Here is a 23,769-nt window from a genome sequence, read left to right as displayed (position 1 = left end):
AGCTTTCTCTAAATATGACTGTGTCATAAACAAAGTAATGCTTCTGTGTCGTTCAGACACACATGGTAGGTTTTTTTCAGAACCCGAATGAATTACAGAGTTTGATGTATAGATCTGTGAATATAGCTCTGGAAAAAAAAATTGAGCAATCTTTACTTAGAATTCTACTTTCCTTTAGTTCATGGCTGTAGTACCTACTCTCTCCTGCTGTTAGCATAGGGAAAGGAGGTAGAAACCATAAAAGGCTTTGACTTCAAGGAGTAAAAGAGTAGATAGTTAGATGCCTTTTGATCTGCAGGATGCCTTTGCAGCCAGTAAAATAACTTGTTAATACTAGTGTAATTCTTAATGGATAACTTGAGATTGTGGTGCTCCCAATCTTCTCACCAATAAGGAGATAAGGAGATTTCACATGATTTCAGGAAATAAACATTTTTGGTGTCTATGGGTACCATATTAATGCCTTTTCTCTTTCAGAAACAGGTTCCAGCCCACTGTTCATAACTCAGGATTCAGTTGAAGATGTAGTCTTTGGTGACGTTTCTCCTAAGAAAACAAGTGAAAAAGGACAGAAGAGGCAGAAACTGTTCTCAGAGAGAAGCTGCAGTTTCAGCAGTGAAAGCAGAGCAGGAATGCTGCTGAAAAAAGGCAGCTTGGACTTGCATTCTAAAGAAATAGCAATAATGATGGGAGCAGATGCCAAGATTCTAACAGCAGCTTTATCTGGGGCCAAAACTTCACCCTGTCATTTGAATAAATCCCACAGCTTTGAAAGTACTGTTGACCAGCAGGTTTCTGGTGTAAGTGGCACTTGGAGTTGTGTGACTGAGAGTGATTGGGAATTGGAGCATAGGTCTTCACCAGTGCTGGAAGAACCTGGGGAAGGGCAGGAACATCTTGAGAATGGAAGAGATGAAAACATGACCACAGTGGAAGACATGAACCTTGAACAGTCAACTGAGTCAAAAAAACGGAAACCAGAATCCAAAGATGCAACTACTAAAAGGAATAGCTTTTATGGAGTGGTTAAGCCTATTGAAAGGGAAGATGTTGAAGTAGGCTTGGACCCTTTATCTTTGCTGGCTACTGACAGCATGCAACCAAGGCATCTGGAACCTGAGGAAAAGTTGGTGTCACCAGTTGCAGCACGTAATTTGGCAGATGAAATAGAGAGCTATATGAATCTAAAAAACCCATTGGGTAGTAAGTTTCCCAGCATGGAACTGCATAAGCCAGAGAGGGAAACTGAAGCCTCTGGTACACTTGGTCACTCCCAAGAAAGGAGGTCAAGCCTGCCTTTGGATCCCGTCCTGCCATCCCCCAAGTCTTACGAAAATCGGAGAAGTCCATCTGTCTCCAGATCCAAAACATTCACTGGACGACCAAAGCAACAAACCCATCCACGAGTTCAAAAGGAGCGGTCTTCATCTTTGACAGGACTGGGTCGTTCTTCTCCACATGGCTCATTAGGATCTGTTGTAACAACTTTATCCAATCTGAAGTTAGACAATATACTGTCTGGACCAAAAATGGATGTTCTGAAATCAGGCATGAAGCAGGCTGCCAATGTGGCCAGTAAGATGTGGGGAGTTGTAACTTCAGCATATAGTTATTCAGATGATGAGGTAAGTGTTTTTCAATATGAAAAATTTTGGGAGACAAGCTTAGAGGGGTAACTTCTGTGTTCAGAATATTGTATTTTATGTGTGATGGAGTTTTCTGCTGTCATTAAAAGCCACTTTTCAGACAGAAGCAAATTAAATGGTCTCGGTGCAGTAAATTTAAACTTTGACTTTGTGTTCTCAACATTCCCTCCCATTTACTTATTTATCTGTTTATCTTTATGTTTAAAGAAACTGCGCCAAGAAACTCCAGTAAACAAAATTATGTCATCTTAAATGATATCATGCTGCCTGTCCTATTTTAAAAAATGAAGAAAAAGTTGTGAAAACAAATCACAAACCTAAGAAGTTGGGTTGGTGAGGATTAAAGTTGAAAGTAGTAAAGGACAGCCTGAGATCTAGTAAATTCACTCATCAGGAATCTGGAAACTAAATGTTATGGTTCTAGTGTGAGCACACTTGATTAACAGAGTCTTTTTCAGAGTAAAACATTGAAGAGTATAATGGCATGAATGAACGAGGAGATGAAGGGATGAATATTATAACTTCCCCCTTTCCATATATGTCTTTTTATTGTGCCTCCACATAGTTTTCTCTCTTAGAAAGGCCTCTGCTTGATCCAGTTAACCCCTCGATCTGGTGTTTGGCTTTAAGGATCTTTTGTCTCCTCTCTTCAGGCTGTTAAGATAGCTTCTTGTTTCCTTTTTCAAATTATCCCTCCTTTCCCCAACCTCCGTAAAAGGTGGGAAAGGGGAAGATAGCTGTCTGGCTTTATTTCTACATGAAACAAATTTAACTGATGTTACTAATAGGGTCCTTCCTATTAAATAAAAAAAAGGGGGGTTCTTATTTTTTTTTTTTTAAACCAGATTTTGCCTATGACAAGTGAAAACTCACTGATTTGCTTTCTTTCCTGAGTTTTTTTGCTGTGACCTAGCTTTTCCTGTGTGCCTTTCTAGTATACTGATCTATTCTATAGAATTTTGTTTAATGGCACATCATAATCTCTTTAATGGGACTTATTTTCATTTCCTTCAAGGATCTTTTCATTCTCTCCTCTTTAATTTCTACAACTTCCCTTTTTTAATATCCTAATAATTATACTTTGTCACATCCTGTGTCTTAGTGACTGTGTTATTGCTACATTATTTCAGCTGGTATGTTTCATTCCTGTCTTCAATTCTGAAAATATGACTTCAACTCAGTCCTTTCTTCTGATAATTCCTTCATTTTGTGTAATGACTGCCAGATCACAATTACTTGCATGATTTTTCCTCTTTCTCCTGTAGTGAAGAAGTTTACATCCCTGTTGCTTTGTCACTCAGTATGATCCTCAGCTAAGTATTTTCACTGCTAAAGCCTTTCATTTTTCCCCTATCCTTCTGGTTTGTCTAATAGCTGCTCTTTTTTGGGGTTGTGTAGATTTATCTTGTGTCTAATAAATTTTTACAACAGGATTTCATCTTAATCTGCTACTATTTATTTATTAGGATAAAGATGGAGGTCAAGTAATGAATCTGGGAGTACTCAAACATACTATTTTTTTTCTTCTTGTACTAAAGGAAGAAAACAATCGAGCCGACTTTAACTTCCCTGCTGGTTTTGAAGATAATATTTTAGGAGATAATCTGTCATCAAGAACTGGTGTCCCGGGGCTAATTACAAATGAGCTTGCACAGAGCACTACTAGTCTAGGCAGTAGCAGTAGCAGTGGAGATGCAGGAAGACAACATTACAGTGCAGGTGAGATTTTTTTGTTTGTTTCCCCCTCATAACTTGTTTATAATATAAAAACCAAACAATTATGTGTGAAATAATTCGCAACAGTGGAAGCTATGGTAATCTGAAATTATTTCAATCCCTTAGATAAGTACAAGCAAATTTGTACTTGCATTCCTCTTCTTTTGCAGTAGCAAATAGCTAATTCTCTTCTCTGTTGAATATATAAAAAGTTGATACAAAATACAAGGATTTAATTGTAAAAATACTTCCTCTGTGTACGTGATAGGAAGGTTCCTAAGTAGTTATAGCCAGGAACACCTGCTCATTCATGTAAAGTCATAATACCCTGAAAGTTCTTGAAATATTAGTACAGAAAAGCAGAGCAGTGTTCAAAAACTGCAAATAGATGCATAACTATCAGAGGCAGATCTTTTGGCGGGGGGGGGACCAAACTGAAAACAAACAAATGAAACCAACTCCCCTGCCCCAAACCCACAAAAAACCCAAAGCAACACGAAAAAAAAAATGCATCAGCTTTACTGTGGAATAGGAGGTATTGGATGCATACTTGATTTGAAGCTGTGGAGGTAAATGACTGATGAATATATGCCTATTGCTAAATTGTCCTTCTCCCCTCACCCCAGTTCTAAACTAGATTAAGTAAATCTAATCATTTTCAGTGCAGATTTGATTCAGTTAGATTTGATTCTTATTTTGAGAAAAAGATGTGTTGCTGATCCAGCTGGGGACTTGGTTTAGCTCTCTTTGCAGTACTTTAATGATGCAAATATCATAAAGCCATCTGCATCAAGAGAGGAAGAGCTATCTTGTAGACTGGACATAAGCTGGCCCTGTCTAGCAAAATCTTGATAAGATACCTCCTAGTTCCAGTTAGGAGGGTTATAAGAACTAACTATAAAGAGTGGCAGCCATCAACAGGATAGGTGAAATTTGTTCACAAACATAAACTTTAGCTGAAGAAGCAGAGGAGCCTTCTTTATGATGAGGGGACTGTGGTAGTGATTTTTTGCGTAGGGAAGTTTGACTGGGCTTCACAGAGGAAGTAACACTGATAGTTTTGCTTCCTAAAACTGATTCTAACCATTTCCTTCTGGAAAATACATTCCAAGTCCTTTCCCCTTCTTCTGGGCAAAGCTTATAACCCTAAAACCCAGCCTTACCAAGGAAAGATTAGTTGTTTTACTCCAATATTAGCCAGGGAAAACTTAAGCACTGTAATGGCATATTTGGTATCATGTGTCTCACCTGGTACTATCCTTCTGTTTGCTGTTTACATATGGATGTATCATTCAAGAAATCTTGAACAACTTTTTAGAATATATATATTGGCAATCTTACTGTGCTTTGCCTTTCTTTATTCTTTCTTTGTATCTTCAGATTTTATTCACTGATGCTTTTTTTTCTTTTACCAGTCTGTGATATATTGGGCTAGACAAAAATAACTTTGAAATGTTAATCACAAAAATGCTATTTTTCTATATTTTAATTATAATATCAGTGAAGTTACAGAGCTACACATATCTTTAGCGATGTCCTGGTACAATTCTTGTCTTGGTCGAACAGAAATTACTTTCTTTGGGAATGGATGAATTGCTCTCTCCTTGAATACAAGACCCAAACAACTCTTTCTGTACAGGTGAAGTTTCATTCCCAAGAAGTATGAAAGTTCTAGATTCTGAGAAGTCAGAGCACAGCTCTTCACATAATACTAGTTTATCCAGCATTTTCCAGAACTATGCAATGGAGGTAAGATTAATAAACTCAAAGATGAAAGATATAATTATTCAATATTACTGTATGCATTTAATTACCTCTTTAGTTGGATTGTGGTTGGATTTTTCAAAACAATTTTCTTCCATGTTTCTACTGCAAAGATGCTTGATACTTTTAGCCCAGGGTGTGACAGTAGCTTAAAAAAACCAAGTGTGTTAAATTCTTTAATGTATCTCTCGTATATAGAGAGAAGAGAGAATTGAGGGAAGAGTCAAAACTTGACGTGAGACAGAAATTAGAGAAGAAACAAGTTGGGGTTTTTTTTTTCCTTTCAAGCTTCCCCCCCGCCCCCGCCTTTATGAAAATTATGTGTTGTCACTAAGTAATTGTGGTGGGTTGACCACAGCCAGCAGCTAAGCCTTCACCCAAGCCTTCACCCAGGCACTTGCTTACTCCCCCCTCATCAGGATGGGGGAGAGAATCAGAAGGGCAGAAGTGAGAAAAAAGCTTGAAGGTCAAGATGAAGACAGTTTAAGTGAATTGGGGGGGGGGGGGGGGAACAGGAGGGGGGACAACAAAAACCAAGTGGTGCAAAGGCAATCAGTCAGCAACATGACACGCCAAGCAACAGCTACCTTGCAAAAAACTCCTCCCCACACACCTAGTTTGATTGCTGAGTGTGACATTATATAGTATCTCTTTGGTCAGCTGAGGTCAGCTGTCCTGGCTGTGTCCTCTCCCAAACTCTTGTGCACCCCCAGCCTCCTTGCTGGGTTGAGGACAGAATGAGAAAGAAAAGGCCATGATCATGTGTGTAAGGCATGTTCAGGAATAATTAGAACATTGGTGTGTTACCAACACGGAGTTGGTCACCGTTCTAAAACACACCACCATAAAGACCGCTATGAAGAAAACTAACTCTATCCCACCCAAACCCAGAACAATAATGATTTAGTACGCCTCTCTGTTTCAGTTATCACTTGTAGATCCTTTCAGACTTCAGATACGTAGGCAATGGTCACTGCATTTGCATTGGTTGCTTTTCTTTCAGCTGTAGTGTTATTTTGCTAGGTCCCGTGTAATTTTCTTTTACATTTGATCTTCTGGAGATTTATGCTTGTCAAACTTCTGCACTCCATTATATAAGGGGCATAGCATAGTAAAAGAAAAAATGTTGCCCTTGGGCAAATATCTAAAATACATTAGATCTAAAATATATTATATGCTGTGTTGATCTAAAATATATTATATGCTGTGTTTGGTGGTGTTTTTTTCATTTTGTTTCCTGTAAGAGTGAACCAATGAAGAAAGAGGAAGTGTAAGAAGTAAGGATTATAGACCATTCTTCAGCTGGTACAGAATTATCTTTTACCATCCAGTTCTCAATTTAGTTCAGTGATGAGACTGTCGCTAGTTTTTGGTTTTTCCACTTGTATTGAGTTTGAATGGAAAGCTTTTGGTAGCGGGGGGGTGGCAGGGCTGGCTTCTGTGAGAAGCTGCTAGAAGCTTCCCCCATGTCCAAGAGAGCCAATGCCAGATAGCTCCAAGACAGACTTATCACTGACCAAGGCCGAGCCCATCAGTGACAGCAGTAGCACCTCTGTGATAACATATTTACAAAGGAGAAAAAAACCCAGCTGCACAATAGCAGCCGGAGAGAGGAATGAGAACATGTGAAAGAAACAGGCCTGCAGACCCCAAAGGTTGGTGAAGAGGAGGGGGAGGAGGTGCTCCAGGTGCCAGAGCAGATATTCCCCTGCAGCCCATGGGGAAGACCATGGTGAGGCAGGCTGTCCCCCTGCAGCCCATGGAGGTCCACGGTGGAGCAGATATCCACCTGCAGCCCAGGGAGGACCCATGCTGGAGCAAGTGGATGCTCCCAAAGGAAGCTGTGACACTATGGAGAGGAGACCACGCTGGAGCAGGTTTGCTGGCAGGACTTGTGACCCTGTGGGGGACGCACGCTGGAGCAGTCTGTTCCTGAAGGACTGCACCCCGTGGAAAGGACCCACTCTGGAGCAGTTTGTGAAGAACTGCGGCCTGTGGGAAGGACTCACATTTGAGAAGTTCATGGAGGACTCTCTCCCATGGGTTGAACCCCATGCTGAAGCAGGGAAAGAGAGTGAGGAGGAAGGAATGGCAGAGACAATGTGTGATGAACTGACTGCAACCACTCCCATCTCCCTGCACCACTTAGGGGTGATGATGTAGAAAAGTTGGGAGTGAAGTTGAGCCCAGGAAGAAGGGAGGCGTTGGGGGGAAGGTGTTTTAAGATTTAGTTTTTATTTCTCATTACCCTACTTTGACTTTTTATTGGCAATAAATTAAGTTAATTTCCCCTAGTCGAGTCTGTTCTGCCCTTGACAGTAATTGCTGAGTGATCTCCCTTATCTTGACAAACATGCCTTTTGTCGTATTTTTCTCCCTCTGTCCAGCTAAGGAGAGGGAGTGATAGAGCAGCTTGGTGGGCATCTGGTATCCAGCCAAGGTCAACCCACCACACCACTATAATAGTTCCTTTTGTGTTTGGTTGGTTTGGTTTTTGGGGTTTTTTTCTTTTTTGGAGTAGACATGCACTTACTTATACAATTCAAAACAATTCATATATGCTGAAGGCTTCATAGGAGCAAGCAATTGCAAATGCCAAATATCATTTCAGGGTACTGCTTCTTTCAGGTCTCAAAATACCTAAGAAAAATACATTATTAGTATTTGCATTTCATAGGTAAATGTTATGTGGACAAGATAACTCTGGGTATAGTGATGAAATCATGCCTCCCACCTGGCATTCTGATACCTGTTAAACTCCTGTGGATATTAAGCCTATAAAGCCAATTATAGAAGAACCCTGAAACAAGACTGGTAGTACTCATTCTTTGTTGTTCTAGGTATTGATGTCAAGCTGCTCTCAATGTAGAGCTTGTGATGCTTTGGTTTATGATGAGGAAATTATGGCTGGATGGACAGCAGATGATTCAAACTTGAACACCACCTGTCCTTTCTGTAAAAGTACCTTCCTACCTTTACTTAATGTTGAATTTAAAGACCTACGTGGCTCTGCAAGGTTAGTGGGTTTTATAGATACTCTCTTTCTGCCTTTGCATTTGTGCATGGTTATATTTTTTCATGGAAGGATCTTAGTTATATCTCCCAGTATTTTTGTCTAGATGTTTGCAAGAATGTCCCTGCCTGTTTGACAGTCGTGATTGTACTGAAGGAAATTTTAAGTCATGTAAACTATTGACTTTCATTGTAAAACAGCCAAAAAGCAAAGAACTGCTTGCCTTTTTACCACTTTTTCTTTTCATATTTTCTTTGCAAGCATACCTGTACAGAAGGTATAAGTCTGTTTTCATTTTGTTTAGCTTCAGAAACAAAGCTAATGGATCATGAACCTTCTAAAAGCATATGAAGCAGTTTTGAAATCTCTCAGCAAAGAATTTCTCCCAAATAAATTTACTAACAGCTTGTAGTTACAGATGCTCCAGCTTATTGTTTCTCCAGTAGTTCTCTAGTTTAAGCTTCTCTGCTGACTATTTTTGCCGCTTACTATTTTTACCTGTTAATTGCACTGTGAAGGCTGGAACTTATTTTAAGGTAATTTAAAATGGATTCTCACTGTAGTGGTTATTGCTGTGAAACAGCTTCCATTAGTGTTCTCTAATGCTGAAACTGAACATCTGTAGAGTGTGTACTTTAAAAAGCTTAGCAAAGCAAGACACGTTCCTGTTATCTTGTGCCTATAATGGTGTATGGTCTTCTAGTCTGTAATGTCACATTACAATAACAATCAGTTTCAGGGATGTGTCAGCTATTGCTATATTGCTGCTGACTGGGAACCATGACAAACTAAGGTCACTTGTAATGACTTATGTCCAGCATAGAATTTCTTATTTTGCAGATCAAATCTCTGTATATGTTCATTTACTCTGCCTATGTAAGTTACAGTGGAGAGAGTAGGATGAAGTTTGTGGCTGTTGTCAAGGGTTTTAATTTTGTGTTTCCTCATTTTTGCTACTTTTTGAAAGTAAATGTAGAAAATAACTTTTTAATTCTTTTATTCTTACATCTTAACCTTTATATTTCTCTCCCCTCCCATTCATGTTGTAACTTAGCTTTTTCCTGAAGCAAAGTACCTCAGGAGATAGTTTGCAGAGTGGTACCCTTCCATTGACCATGAATTCCCTGGAGCAGAAACTGTCATCCAGCCCAGCTGTTGCTGACTTGATCAGTTTTTCAGATCACGCACAGTCCAGCCACACCATAGCTGAAGAAACTAGCTCTGCAGCTGAGCAGAGGTAGGTAAAACAGGGTTGTTAGTTCTGTCAGAAATGTATCAACACTTACTGTACTTCTCCTCCACTTCTAAAGTGAAGGTTGGCTCATGTACCAAATATGGTGGAGAAGCACAATTGTAACTTGACGGTCACCTTGTTTCCTCTCATTCTTTTTGCATGTTTTAAGTGTGCTTTTATCAATTTGAAGTAAGCTGGTTCCTCTAAATGAGTGAGGTTTGGAGATAAAATTATAGAAATAAATCTTCAGGTCCATTGGCTATTGAGTAATTGGTAAAAATTCTACTCTGTATTGTTAGAACACACTCACCTTTTAATGACACACAGGAATTAAGAATTACTTCTCCTTTCCATATGTTTAGAATTTAACAAGAAGGACACTGCATTATGGGGAAAAATAAGTCAATTTGCTGGAACACTGTTTTTTGAAAGAAAGCTCTCGGAGCACTCAACGCTTGTACCGAGCATCCATTCTATGACCAATAATACTGATGTAAAACTGAAACTCAGATAAACAATACCACTTTTGAAACAGTTTGAGAAAAAGAAGCATTAAGGAGAAGGTGTCATGTTGGAAGAGAGAAGAACCGAAATAGTGCTGCTATGAATTGTGACTTTATTTCTGGGATCTGTTGACAATTTGATGTAAAAAAGGGTTTGTTTTTTTTAAAATCCTTATTCAGTTTGGAATTCTTGAGTATCAATGCCTGTGAGCTAATGAGCTAATGCCTGTGTCAGAGTATTAAAACTTAAATCAATGTGATAGTAGTTAATCTTAAAACTTTAAAAATGTGAGGTGGTATTGCTTGTATTAATCTCTTAACCTTGATGTTATATATTTTTAACTGAAGTCAAAGTTGGGAGGGAAGGTCACCCCTAAATTAATCTCTCTCTTAGCAGATTATTTGGAAGGAGACACTTTCTGTTTCACTAGGTGTTTTTTCTTGTGTATTGTAGTTGAATTGTTTTTATCCATTGTTTCAGTTACAAGGGGCACAACATGAATACTCCCAGATCTGCAAGTGTCTTGATTGTATGGGTTAAATTTGACAAGCCTGTAACAGAAGTTTGCTTAAATTATCTTGTTGGATGAGTTTGACACAATTTTATTTTTTCAGTTATTTTGGCATGCAACTTACAAATTGTTTTCTATAATATTTTTTCTCTGCTTATGACATTTAGAGAAAGTAAACATAAAGGGAAGAGGAGGTACAAATGAGCATAGTCAGAACAAGATAATCTTTGTGTGTTGACAAAACTGTACATGGCTGTTTTTCTACACAAGATAAAGATGTACCAGAGCAATGGTACCTATACAGACCTGCAATGCTTTCAGATTCATGTCTTAGTTTTTACTTAGCTGCTTTTCTGGGGGGATGATTATACTGTTCTGAGAGGCATTTTATTTTGTTTTCCCTGAACTGTGGAGCTAACTGGGTAAATATGATTCCTTATTAATAGAGAAACTTGCTTTGGGATACTTACTTGGCAGCCTTTCTCTGCTTTCTTCCTATTGCCGTAGGAGTGCTGAATAGTTTCATATTAGCATATTCTCTTCTAAAATCCAAACAGTGATGTGGCAGAAGATCAGAGTAAAGATCCCAGAACCATGAAGTCATCTGCCAATAATCCACCAAAAAGGGGAGTGTCCTTGACTCGGAGCCACAGTGTTGGAGGTCCACTGCAAAACATTGATCTTTCCCAGAGACCATCTCATGGCATTTCAACAGTTAGTCTTCCAAATAGTTTGCAAGAAGTTGTGGTAAGTCTAGAAGCTGCACATTCAGTTGACAGCAAAATATTGAATGCAATGAACTTACAATCAATAATGTTCTACTACTAGCATTCTTGTCCATTTGGGGAATGGGAATGACCAAGCATATTTTCATGTTCTTATGACAAAAAAAATCTTGGTTCAGTTAATCTAAAATTGTTTTTCAGTACAGTGCACAAATGGTGCTGCTTGATTTGAAATGTTCTTTCTAGCAGAATGAAGCTAGTCTTTGTCTTTCTAAAACTGGAAGTTTGATTTAAAAATAACCCACCTTCTACAGCAGACTAAACACAGTAGCGCAAGCAACACACTGTTACAAGAGTGAAAGTTTGTTCCTTTTCCACACATTTACTTACACTCCTCCTTTATGTTCTGTTAGGCTTACCTGTTGAGTGGATGGGAGAAGGTAAGACGCAGTATTGAGGCTGTTACATGATTCTTGCATGTGAAACAAAGTGTTTCTCCTCTCTCCTGGTGCTTTTTATTGGCAAGAAGCTGTCTTAACATGTGAACTCATGGTTCAGTTCTAGAGCTGATGTAATTACTGATATTTTTCTGCAATCTCCATCACCGCTGGCTTAGTACCAGCTCTGATAGCTTGAAACTGCATAATGAAGAACAAGTTACAACAAATTAGCATTTTCTCTTTTTCACATAATAGAGAGAGCTTAAGTGATTGTTCTTTAAAGTTAAGAAACACCTCAACAGTCAAAACTGCTGATGCTGTTAAAGTTTTGTGCGTTCCGTACTTCCAGATGCTTCTTCCAAATATAAAAAGAAACTGTACAATGGGGGATTTTCAGGGCAAGTAATCCTGAAGACTATTTCTGGAAGAAAAATCTTTAACTTTGTAAAAAGACCAATTTTTCTTTTGTGTGTATTATTTTGTTCTTAGGATCCTTTAAGAAAAAGACCTAACCCTCTTGCTGTATCTGTACCCTACTTGAGTCCTTTGGTACTGCGTAAGGAGCTTGAATCACTGTTGGAAAATGAGGGAGAGCAAGTAATTCATACACCCAAATTCATCAATCAGCACCCCATAATTTTCTGGAACCTAGTTTGGTATTTCCGACGGTTGGATCTACCTAGCAACTTACCTGGACTCATTCTAACATCTGAACACTGTAATGATGGAGTGCAGGTAAGTGCCTTCATCATATTAGAACTGCAGATACTAGAGTAAGCTAAACTTGAGAATTTGGTTCAAAAAAAAGTAGCTAAATAAAAGTAGCTTGGATCAACTTCCTGGTTTTTATAATACAAGTAGATAGGTTTGTTTTCCTCAAGGAATCTTGAAGGAAGACGAGTGAAAAGAGCATTCAAATTCTAGTCAATCTGTTCACTTTTAAAAGGCCAGAGAGTAAGATTCATTAAACAGAAGGCTGATATACAGAAGGAAACAAGATGTGTCTGTGGAGAACTCACAACCTGGAATACATTTTAATCCACAAAGGGTGGGTTACATACTTCAGTATATAGACCTTTTAAGTTAATGGTCCATATTTTTTGTTCTTTTCACAAATAGTTTTTGCTATTCAAACTCCACTGAGTTTCAGTACTATACAAATAGAACAAAAGAACGCAGAGTGAATGCTATCTTTTGAGTATTTTGCTTTTCCCATTTTAAGGAGCAAATGCTTTTCTGAAGCTGATACAATTTGTGTATGTAAGTATCAAATTCAGTAGTATTTTTATATGGTGCATGTGAAAAGGTAGTATTTTCCTATCTACTTGTATGCACTTTAATTTTAAAATTCTCTCCCTTGATTTTCCAAAAAGCCCCCACGTAGAACCAAGAACAGTTTTCTGAGTAATGTAGTGGAAGACCAGTGCTAACGAAATCTGAAGCATACTGGGAAAATACAATGCATTAGCAGGGAAAACCACAATATGGGACATAAAATCTCATAATTACTACTTTAAATTGACACACTAGTGGTAAACTTTTCTTGCCCACTAATTCTTATTGTATTAGTGATTCCAGAGGCACTTAATTTTATAAAATAATTATGGAACGATTGTTTTGAGTGCCATATATTTTTAATGGAAAGATATGTTTCATATCTGTATGCAAATACAGATTCTTTCTGCTTGTTTGGGGGACCAATACGCAGACATGCATACCAAATCTTAATCAGATCAGGAAATACTAAGGTATGGCATGATAAGTAGTACAAATCAAGTAATGTGTTTCGTGCAGAAGAAATATTTTCAGATACATGCTCACAAATATTTTCTTCAGATATCTGTAGAAAACTGAATGGTCTTCATATATTAAGTGAAACTAGAAAAGGCAATTAAAAGTTGCAGTACTTATGACTTTGGTTGAGTGAAGTTTCCTCTAGAAGACATCAGCTGTTCCTGTTTGTTGGATTCAAGATAAATAAAGTAAACCTTTTTTTGTTTGCAAAATGAGTAAAAGAGCAGTTTTTTAAATAATAAGACTGTACTGATGTTTGTAAAACTTCTTCCCTTTCTCATGTTTTTTAGCTTCCTTTGACATCTCTTGCTCAAGACAGCAAGCTAGTCTACATCCATCTTCTGTGGGACAATATCAACCTCCACCAAGAGCCAGGGGAGCCCCTGTACATATCTTGGAGGAATCTCAGTAAGTAAAACCAATGTTACAGAAAGCAGAAGGAGCAGAGGCTATGGAAAGAAGCACTTGTTCTGTAGCGTCTGAAGTGTACACAGCCCATCAAGTTGGAAAGCTTTTTTAGTGTGTGAAGCATCTGCAATCCCTTAGGTACTTAACACAGTCTCGCTGTCAAATTATTTGTGAAAATATCTTACTGATCTGTGTGAAAAGGTATGTTATCTGTTCTTTATATGTCATACACTTATAAACAGGGTGGGAAGATTTGCTCTAGATGTTGTGCTAAATAAGCTTCACCTGATCTGAATGTTTCACTGCATTATCTGGTTATATCTATGCAGGGATGAAAAAGAAGACTGTATTACAAAGAAGTATTTTGTGTTTCTGTAGATGAATGAAGGGTCACAAGTCCCGTTAATATGTACATTTGGCAGCCTACTTGACTGTCAAAAAGTAAGATCCAAGAAAAACCTTTGTCTACCATAACTTGATTTGGAAGGAATAAAAACCAGGCAGACTGGTTGAGAACTTTGGGATTTTATTACTTCTGATCAGCAGAAAACCTGTCATTGACCTGAACTTCTCAGTCTGTGTTTTAACTTTTAAAAAATATGCTAAAAACTGTGTAGTATGCATGCTAATTCTGGTTCTAAGGAACTAAAAAGGGTTTGTGAAAAAGTGTCCTAAAAATAAACAGACTGATCAGAAAATTACAGTCAAGAGCACAGAATAAGAGGTGGTGTTTCCCTCAGCTTCTACAAAAGCATATTGATTTGAGCATAATATATGAAGAGCATTCAGACATGAATGAAGATGCATAAATATATGTATTTATGTAAATAAAGGAGCAAAAGGCCTGTTTTAAATGTGAAACAAAAGTAGTAGTATTGTAGATAAGCTCTACAGCAGTGTCAGAAAGTATTTGGAAAACAGGAAATTACATCTGTAAACCATCAGATATGTCAATTTTATGAAAACCTTAAACTGCTGTGATTGTTATTATTAGCCTTGCTCTACATTTCATTTACACACAGTGTACTTGCTGCCTAATCTATAGCCTTATATTTTTGCCTGTAAATGGTCTTACTATTCCCTCATGAGTTACTGTTTTCCAACAAATAATAGTTTAGTGTATTCTGGAAGTGGCAATGGAAGCAACAAATCATGATGGTAAATGTCTTGATAATTTTCTGTCTTGTTTGACACAACTGTGTATTATCTATTTAAATATGTAGCCCAAAGTTATCAATAAATTGTACGTGGCTTCTAAGAAGGGCTTTGATAAGAAAAGTTTCTTTGATAAGAAACACGACAGTGTTTTCTTTTGTTTTATTTCTTTTCCTTTGTGTAAAAAGAACCTTCTTGGAGTCAACTTAAGTACGGCAATAGATCTCAGCTAACAAACCATACAGGCAACATCTGATGCTGGATACTCTTCAGCCTCTTGTATTTCGCTGTCATGTGGGAGTTCTTGCACAAAGATATTTGTTGCATCCTGTCACTTTAATGGTGGAGTAAAGACTATAAGCAGACAAAGCCTTTCCATTGTCACAAGTTTGTGTAGATTGAGTAGAGGTTCTGTATATGTGTATCTCACTTTCTGAAATATCTTCTGCTTATTAAAGTGAAAGAAAAATCTTTACAGTTTTAATAATCTATACTGTTGCATTTCCCAGATTCTTCTGAAAAGACACCCACCACAGTGGCAGAAGATCAGCAGGCAACAAAGGCTTTGTTGGAGAACATCAAACTAAGTATTCAACACAATAATGTTGTTAAACCAATCAACCTCCTTCTACAGAAAGTTAAGCCAGATGTGAAACGACAGAGGTAAACGGGTAATCTCTTCTTACTTTCTCCCCACTCAATGTTAAACAAGATCAGACTGTATACACTTCATAATGATAGTTCCATAAGGACCTCTGGGGAACATTCAGTTTCATTTGTGTCTACCAAACACTTAATTTGTTAATGCCTATGTTTACAAACAGATGCATTCTGTAGCCAGATGCATTAATTCATGCAAGTCAAATGGATAAATGTAATTCTTTAATCAAAACGGACATTTTACAGATGAATAAGAAAAACACTCTGCAGATTTTGGTGTTGTTCCAGATGTAGCAAATTGATAAATACAAGTGTGCAGCATCCTGTTGCAGTATCTGGAATAGTCTCCAAACTACCTAGTTATACTTATCAAAATTCTGCCAACCTCAAGTACTGGCTAAGAAAAGTGGATACAGCATGATCCACAAACAAAGTGAGACATGTAAATAACACTTTTACAGTACATTTTGCCATCCGCACTACAGTTCAAAGAGGGCTTCATACAAAAGCACAGCCTCTGAAGTAAATTACAGCAGATGCAAGATGTGTTTGAAGTCTATCACGCTAAGTCATTTTTGCTTTTGTGGTTTCTAGTTAATAAAAAGAAATAAGAACTAATCTGCCTAGAGAAGAATCTTTATGAGTTCCGCAAGGGAAAAAGAATAAGTATCTAATTCTTGAGTTCTGAGATAGATCATGACATTCTGAAACAAAAAACAAAGTATGGGTGATCTGAAATAAGCCTTCTCCCTGTACTTCACCCTCAGGAAAGAATGAGTTAATAAATAAGTGGTGCTTAATTTTATTTTTCTTGTTTTTATGGAGTTTTTATGGCAGAGGAATTTTTCATAGAAAATGTAACTGCTGGGATTTGGTGATAATATGACTTCATGCATTAAGGAAAAATATTCAGGCATGAGAAAACCTTAAGCTAGTAATCATGTAGATTGGTCACTTTCCTCACAATCAAGATTAACAGAACAGTTGCAGAAACTACGTAATGCAAGATTAGCATCTTCAGCATGGACTTTCTGAGCTTAGGATAGTTGGTGCTTTCATTAACTTGCCCTTCAAAATGTTTCCTAGGAGTTTTTACAGAGAAATTCTTTTCCTGTCACTGGTGTCTCTTGGAAGAGAGAACATTGACATTGGTAAGTAGAAAATACTATAGTGCCTGTATATGAAATATATGAATACTTTATATGAAAACTAGTGTATAAAATCAACTTTTCATCCATGAGTTTCTAAGTAACTTTTCAATTGGTGTGTTTTAGTGAAAAGTACTGTGCTGTTACTCTTCAAGCAGATGTTGCTTTTGTGAAGGTGTAATTCAAATGGGGCCGTTAGTTTTGACTTTGTCTGAAACCAGTAATCAGTTATGTTAAACAAAGTTTATTAGCTTGAAGCTTTAATTCCTCATCTCTGAAAACTTGTTCTCAGTCTTGTCCGTCTTTCTCCAATCCACATATTAGACCTTTGTCATCTAGCCACCTGATTGCCCACCCCTTCTGGATCTCCTCTGCCCTGACTTCTGTTTGGTACTATGCAAACAAAGGGACTCCTTTATAGGAAGTGACAGGGGAAATACCCTGGGAACAGGCAAACTGAACTGTGATAGAAGTAATGGGCATCCACTGTGATGCGTTGTGATGCTCCAGCACGAAAATGATTTTCAGGTTCTCTGAGAAGATGCATTTTAAAAAAACAGTGGCTAGTTAAGTTAATTGTTTTGTTATATAAAAACCACCAAAAGTATTTTATAGAAACAGTAGTGTGAACTGTACAGGGTTTCTTAAATAACTTCAACTATGCTTTTTCCATTTCAGAGGTCTTTGATAGTGAATACAGGCTTGCACATAAAAATCTACCAAAGGATGTTCTTGAAAAGATGCAAAAGATAGATGCTCCACCAAGCAGCAGGGTTGAGTGCTGTCGGAAGTGCTTCGGAGCACCTTTAATATAAAAACGAGAAAGACACACGCTACTAAACTTCAGTGAGACAAAAGCAGAGGTGAACAAACCAGGAGCATCGTGAGATATATATACACTTTGAATCCCAAAAGGTGATAATTAAGCAATTTGTCAAAGCAATTTCATTGAGCTACAACATATATTCTTGTCTTTCGTCTCATGAGACACAGTGTAAAGCACGTTAAAATGTTTTAAAACTATATTAATAGGGTGAGTTTGTTTCAGTGATTGATCTGCTTTTTTTCCTTGTATATACTTCTCCTCTTCCTTCTTCAAATCTTTCCCCTACAATATCAAGTTGTTCAAAAAGGCTGATCAACAGCAGCCTGTAGTTGGTGACTTTCTTAAGAGCCACCAATATTGGTGTATTTTAATGAATTCACTTTCCTGCCACAGAAAACATAAGATCCTTCACTACTCTTTAAAATGACCTTTACCTAAAGAGGAATCTTTTACTGGTGTGCAGTATGTATGCAAGAATGTAAATATTTGAGTCCTTGGATTGGAAGTTGCAACAATCCAGTTGCTTTTGTCAGATCACAGTACCTAAAATTGCTACCCTTCACCTTGTCCCAATCAGTATTCTAAATTATCTTTGGCTGACCTTTTCATAATGTATGTCTATAGTTGTAAAAACCAGAAACTTAGACTCAGTTTTCCTGTATTCTTTGACAAATTAAAGATGTTATGAACATTGACGCTTTCTCCAGAAGAATGATAGGCTTCTACAGTAAGCAGCTTAGAAATGGGTGGCTTTCTAAGAATGAGATTAGAAGATTAAATGGCATTAGGATACATAAAACATTCGTCAAACAGATACTGTCTGAAAAAATCATGCTTTATACTGTATGCATGTGTGCTTAAAAAGTGTCTTTTCCTTGAATTCTTTATCACCTTTTCCCATGGTTTCATGCTAGCCTGTGGGTTAATTTTTTGCACTGATAGTTCAAATTCAATATTTCAATTAAAATGTATTTATAAATGTGGTCTTCAAGGTGTATATTAGCACAAATGAAGTGCTTGAGTGTATGATCTGAAAAGATTAATCCATCTTTTGGATTGCTTCTAGTAGATAAGACACTTCCTCACCTTACATATCTCATTGACTACAGTAGTCATAGTCTTTGCAAGAAGAGCCTGGATACTGGTCAACAGGTTAAATGTTTCTGTTACTTGAGGAATATGATAAGATTGATTCCAGGTTTTTTGCTGAAATTTAGTGGTGTGGCTTTTCTGATGGAATTATTCTTAGAGAAAAAAAAGTTAAGATTTGTAGCATGTTAAAGGAGCATAGCTAAAACTATAATCACATTTGAGTATGAATGTATTTACTTCGTACTACTCTCTGTCTTAAAAATTTTCATTCTTGAAAATGATGAGGGATGAAGATCTGTCTGGAACAGCTTCTACATGAAACAGCAAAACCAACTTTTGTTTTTTCATGAGGCTAAAGCAAAGGATTTGCACTATTTGTGAGAAAATACATTTGCATCATAGACTGATTCCTTGTATTTTGTCTAAAAGTGCTGATCCTAAGTTAATATGGGGATATTGCCTGGACAGATTCTCTCCTGATGAAAATATTGTGCTTGCTCAACAGTTAAAGGCAAGAAAGCACACACTGGCTTTTTTTTTTCATTCTTTATTCTTTGAGTTTATGCATGGTTGGTTGCAGATATCTGACCTACATCACAATGGAAGAGTAGAGCTTGATTCTTCACATTTTCCTCTCTTCTCCTATTACATAATTGACATGCGCTGTTCCATCCTTTTAAAGTAAAAGTCTTGCTGAAGCATTTGTCCAAACAACTTAATACTTCTACAAATCAAAATGGCAAATTTTTCTGTATAAATCTATACTGATCTTAACACTCAAAAATTATCTTTGTATAGCTGTATGTTTAAATGGACAAACATATGATTATGTGATGCAACCTGCAAGGAATCAAGTTTTCATTACCTGTAAATTCTCCCAGCTCATTAAATTGCAAAGAAAATCTATCCAGCGAGTGCTGTTTTAGAGAATTGATTACATCCAAATTGTTTTAAACCATTGTAAATTATATTATTATGAACTAAATTCTGTAAGCAGATCACCTTCTTTTCAAAACAACCTTCCCGTCTGTTGCTTAAAATACAGATTAATCAGGCAGTAGTGTTGTAGAAACAGCAAAGCAGATTGTGTCACAGCATCTAGTGCTAAATGTTAGACTTTCCCCAGGTATATACACTAAACAAGAAAACCCTTAAAGCCTGAGGGGAAAAGGACAGCTACAGGATTGAACTTGCTTTGATTTGCTCCTGTATATTGGCATTTCTGTACACTACAAATTAACTTCTATTGCTGTTGTATGTACCTGGACTTCAGAGTGGTAGAAGTTCTTCATGCAATTACTTGAAATCTTGAATCTGCCTATTGAAATTAATTCTTTAATATAGAATGACAAAAGTAAGCGCTCACTCTTTTTAATTTTGGGCTTTTTTTAATGCCTAGTTTTTAATGGCTAACTAATCAGCTGGTTCTTGAATGAAATCCATAGTTAAATGCAAAGAGAGATTTCTGAAAGTGATTTGTTTATTAAGGTTTCATCTAAGAGGATGCTTTTTGGGGGAAAAAAAGAGTTCACAAAAATTGGAAAGGAATTAAGAACTGAGTGGTTTTTTCCTGGTTGCTTTCTCTCCTATCAAACACATGATGGCACTTCCTGTTCTTCCTTTGACTTTTAGGTCTCCTCCTACAAACAGGTAGAGACTGCAGTTTTTTCCTACACAAACTTTCTGGGATGTAGGCTTCCCTAATTTGAATGCTGAAAGAACTGGTGAGCATGCCTAAGATAAGGGCAAGGCATAAAACAGTTCAGCATGGCTCAATACTCATATGGTTGAATGTCTGGCCAAAAATAAACAGGGAAAAGTCTTCAAAATTTTTTTGTGAGTGCATTGCAAACACTTTTTTGTCTTTCTGAAAATTGGGCACTAAAGGGGTAATAAGTTCTTCTCTGCAAGTTAGTAGTAACAGCATGAACTTCTTAGGCTGCATGGAAATGACTTAGTTACCTACAAATGCTTCTAATTTGTTTGACACCCCACTCCTAGTAATCCAAATTTACCTGAATCCATAATGCATGAATGAGCTGGACAAAGAGTTGTGAAGGAGGAGTGTGGATAAGCTTGATCTTTGTTCTGTTTTCCTTTCAGTGTAAGCAGAACAAGTATTATTTTGCTCACTTGCAAAACTCTTCCCTCCAAATACTCCTTTTAGTAGCTTAACAGGCAGTGTTCAGGAGGAGATGGCTCTTCTGTGTGTATTTTGGAATTCTCATGTATAAACGTGAAGAAAATGGCTGCAGATCAGTATTAACTTCAAAACCTGCAGTGTGTGCACAAAGTGAGGGTATAAACCAAACTGATTACATACATGGATGCAAACTGTTAATGAACTTCTGGTAAGCCCAAGAACTTTGAAAGTTTGTGTTGGAATAATAATTATCACACAGAAGCTTCCTTGAATTGTTGGCCTAAGGATGTTGAACTGTAGTCAGTTATGCTGAGGAGATACTATCTTGCACCTTTCACCAGCTATAAAAGTTACATACAGCTTGTGTGCTTAGATCAAAATAGCTATTTTTTTGTAGAATTAAAACAACAAATGGGGTCTTAAAAGGTTTAAAATCAGGATTCTTAAGTGACAAAGTTTTTCTTTATGAATTATAAATATATTCTGGCACACAACAACTTCCAAAACCCCATAGGTATAGGAGACTGTTGTGGCTGCAGTATTGGCACAGTAATAGGTACCAGCTTTTACATGTTACTAGATGCATCTGTATGTTACATATAGTCATATCCTGTCTTCAAATTTTATATAACTCAAGTTTAGACAATACAATTTTAATGGAAAATATTTTATTTAGGGTATATGTTTCAAACTAAATTCATTTTTTTTGCAAGTAACTTAGTCTTGTTCCTAGTGAAATTTCACAGTGGTTAAGCTCAAGCTACATTGCACTTGTGAATGAGTAATTTTATTCCATTTTAACTGTGAATTAATGGCTTTTGTATTGCTGCAGCTAGAAGAATATACCTTTCATTGAGTTTACTGCTTTCCTTGAATAACTGCAACATAGGGGATATTTTCAAAATGTATATTAAATTAGATCATAGAAATTATATTTTTAAAACAAATTGTTAAAATGTAAGTAACTGAAGAATTCACTCAGTAGTTTTCTCTTTTTAAAACTCTTAATTCAACAATTGTTTCAATGCAGATAACTTTATTTCACTAAATAAAGGTCGTCTTATTCATATAATTGTACATTTTCAACAAAGGTTTTTTTCTTTCAACTAATAAAAGCCTTAAGGTGCCTTCTGTATATCAGTTTTTCATTATGGACCTTTTTAAAAAAAACAAAACACACACCCTTGTGACTTTTAAGTCTCGAAACTAAATGGTTGAATTGGACTCCAGTTCTATGTTCTACTGTGCTGTATATTGTGATGCATACGAGGAGAGAAACAGATGGGATTTTTATTTGTTCTTTCAGTCTGCATCAATCAATGGTGCAAATAAAAGGGATTGTTTGCTGTTTTTAGAAGCACATTAAACTCCTTTTAGGAGCTTAAAATAAACTATTGTAATGAGGATGAAAGGATGTAGTGTGAATAAATTATGAATTTATTAAGTGAGCTGGGAAGTTTTCTTTAATGCAATAAAATTTGCACTGGTTTAGAGACTGTTTTGAACTGTTGAAAAATGGCATCCATTTACTGTGCTTTGATTAACAAGTGTTTCTCTGTAATGTTTTTGTACATTTGACAAATGTTTCTTGAGTTTAAAAGGGCACTCTGCATATTCGGAATTATGTATAGATATCCTAGACTAGGAAACAATTTTTAATGTATTTCCCAAAATAAAACATGTATGCATCCTGTGTAAACATTTCAAATGTTCAGCTTTTTTGCCATTGGAACTTACCTGCTTGACAGAATTTAATCTTAAATGCAAATTCTGCCTATAGTTGGGCAACACCAGAGACTTTTGATTGCCTTTTTCTGGAATTGTTTCATAGTACCTCAGTGACTTCTGAATGGTGGGAAACAGCAGGAGCAGTTGAGGCAGGGGGAGAGGAAGAGAAAAGATGGGATTCAGTTGTGGAGATTGGTTCATGAGAGGATGGCTCCATGGCAGCTTAAGCACGCCATGGGTTGGTGGCTGTACTTGGCAGAATACTTCATAGGAGTTCTGGTTTCTCAGTGGCTATGTAATGAGGGCACAGAGTGATGCTTTCAGTGATGCATCCTAGCTTGCAAGAGACACTGGTGGACCTCCTGCCTCATAACATACTTGAAGGTTCACATGCAGTTTCCAGATTTTTTTTTTTTTTTTTTTTTCCAGAGGGGTGGGGAGAGGCGAGTGGAGTGAGGCTGGAGTGAATTTTAAGCAGTAGAAACCACCAGTTACTGTCAAGTGCTTCAGGCCTTCACAACAGAGTGTCTTTCAAAATCCCTTACATTCGGCAATCAGTTCTTCATCAATCTGTTAGCAAAAATAAGAATACCAGACCCTAAAGACCTTTCTCTCTGAAGAAACAGTCTTTTGGATTTTCCTTTTATAATCTTGTCAGCATCACAATGACTGTGCTTGTTTTACTCTGACTGCTTTTGTCACTGCTGTCTTTTTAATAATGCTGCCTGCTAAAAATTTTACAACTGCCTTCCTAATATGGTACCTTTAATGAGGCCTGTTGAGAGATGAGGCTGAAGGAGGGAGGATGTAACAGACAAGAACAAAAACTTGCATTTGAGGAATCCCCAAAGAAGCACGAACACAGGATTTGGGTTTGAAGCTGTAGGGAAGAGGGAACTGCTGTCACCTGTGCCAAAATCAGGTGGGAAGCTTGAGGCAGTGTGATGGTAGAAGGTGATCAATAGCAGAAGGACCTGGCTTAAGGAAGCTCTGATCCTTCATGTGTTTAGAGCTACTATCAGAACACTCATTAGTGGTAGTTCCCCCAGCTCTGGAGAGACAAACTTCGACTGTCTACAGAGAGGAGTAAAGGAAGTGTCACTAACTTGCCAAGCTGGAGAAAATCTGATGGGGTCCAAAGCAGAACACAAAGTGTTAAAGAATTTTGAAAGTGGGTTTGTCTAGGTTTGTTTTATTAACAACTCAGCGTTGGGCCACCACTGCAGTGAATAGCAACCTTCCAAAAATTTCCCAATCTTATA

General features: G+C 37.2%; 1 protein-coding gene across 4 annotated transcripts in view; it reads left to right on the top strand.

The window, feature by feature from the left end:
* Positions 1-21,876, top strand: part of DENND4C (DENN domain containing 4C) — a 79,083-nt gene extending 57,207 nt beyond the window's left edge. For 3 of the 4 annotated variants that reach the window (XM_049796532.1, XM_049796531.1, XM_049796529.1), the window contains 11 exons: positions 478-1,625; positions 3,185-3,365; positions 5,002-5,111; positions 7,967-8,142; positions 9,194-9,376; positions 10,946-11,135; positions 12,043-12,288; positions 13,638-13,755; positions 15,420-15,573; positions 16,657-16,721; positions 17,397-21,876. In XM_049796532.1, coding sequence (XP_049652489.1) covers positions 478-1,625; positions 3,185-3,365; positions 5,002-5,111; positions 7,967-8,142; positions 9,194-9,376; positions 10,946-11,135; positions 12,043-12,288; positions 13,638-13,755; positions 15,420-15,573; positions 16,657-16,721; positions 17,397-17,533 — 2,708 coding nt within the window. In that variant the 3' untranslated portion in view covers positions 17,534-21,876. Of the gene's footprint in view, positions 1-477; positions 1,626-3,184; positions 3,366-5,001; positions 5,112-7,966; positions 8,143-9,193; positions 9,377-10,945; positions 11,136-12,042; positions 12,289-13,637; positions 13,756-15,419; positions 15,582-16,656; positions 16,722-17,396 lie in introns of all 4 variants that reach the window. The other variant, XR_007505185.1, reaches the window with a different exon arrangement.
* The last annotated feature ends 1,893 nt before the right edge of the window (positions 21,877-23,769 follow it).

Source organism: Accipiter gentilis, chromosome Z, assembly GCF_929443795.1.
Source record: "Accipiter gentilis chromosome Z, bAccGen1.1, whole genome shotgun sequence".
In the NCBI taxonomy this organism is placed as follows: Eukaryota; Metazoa; Chordata; class Aves; order Accipitriformes; family Accipitridae; genus Astur; species Astur gentilis.
This window is presented reverse-complemented; position numbering and strand designations above follow the sequence as displayed.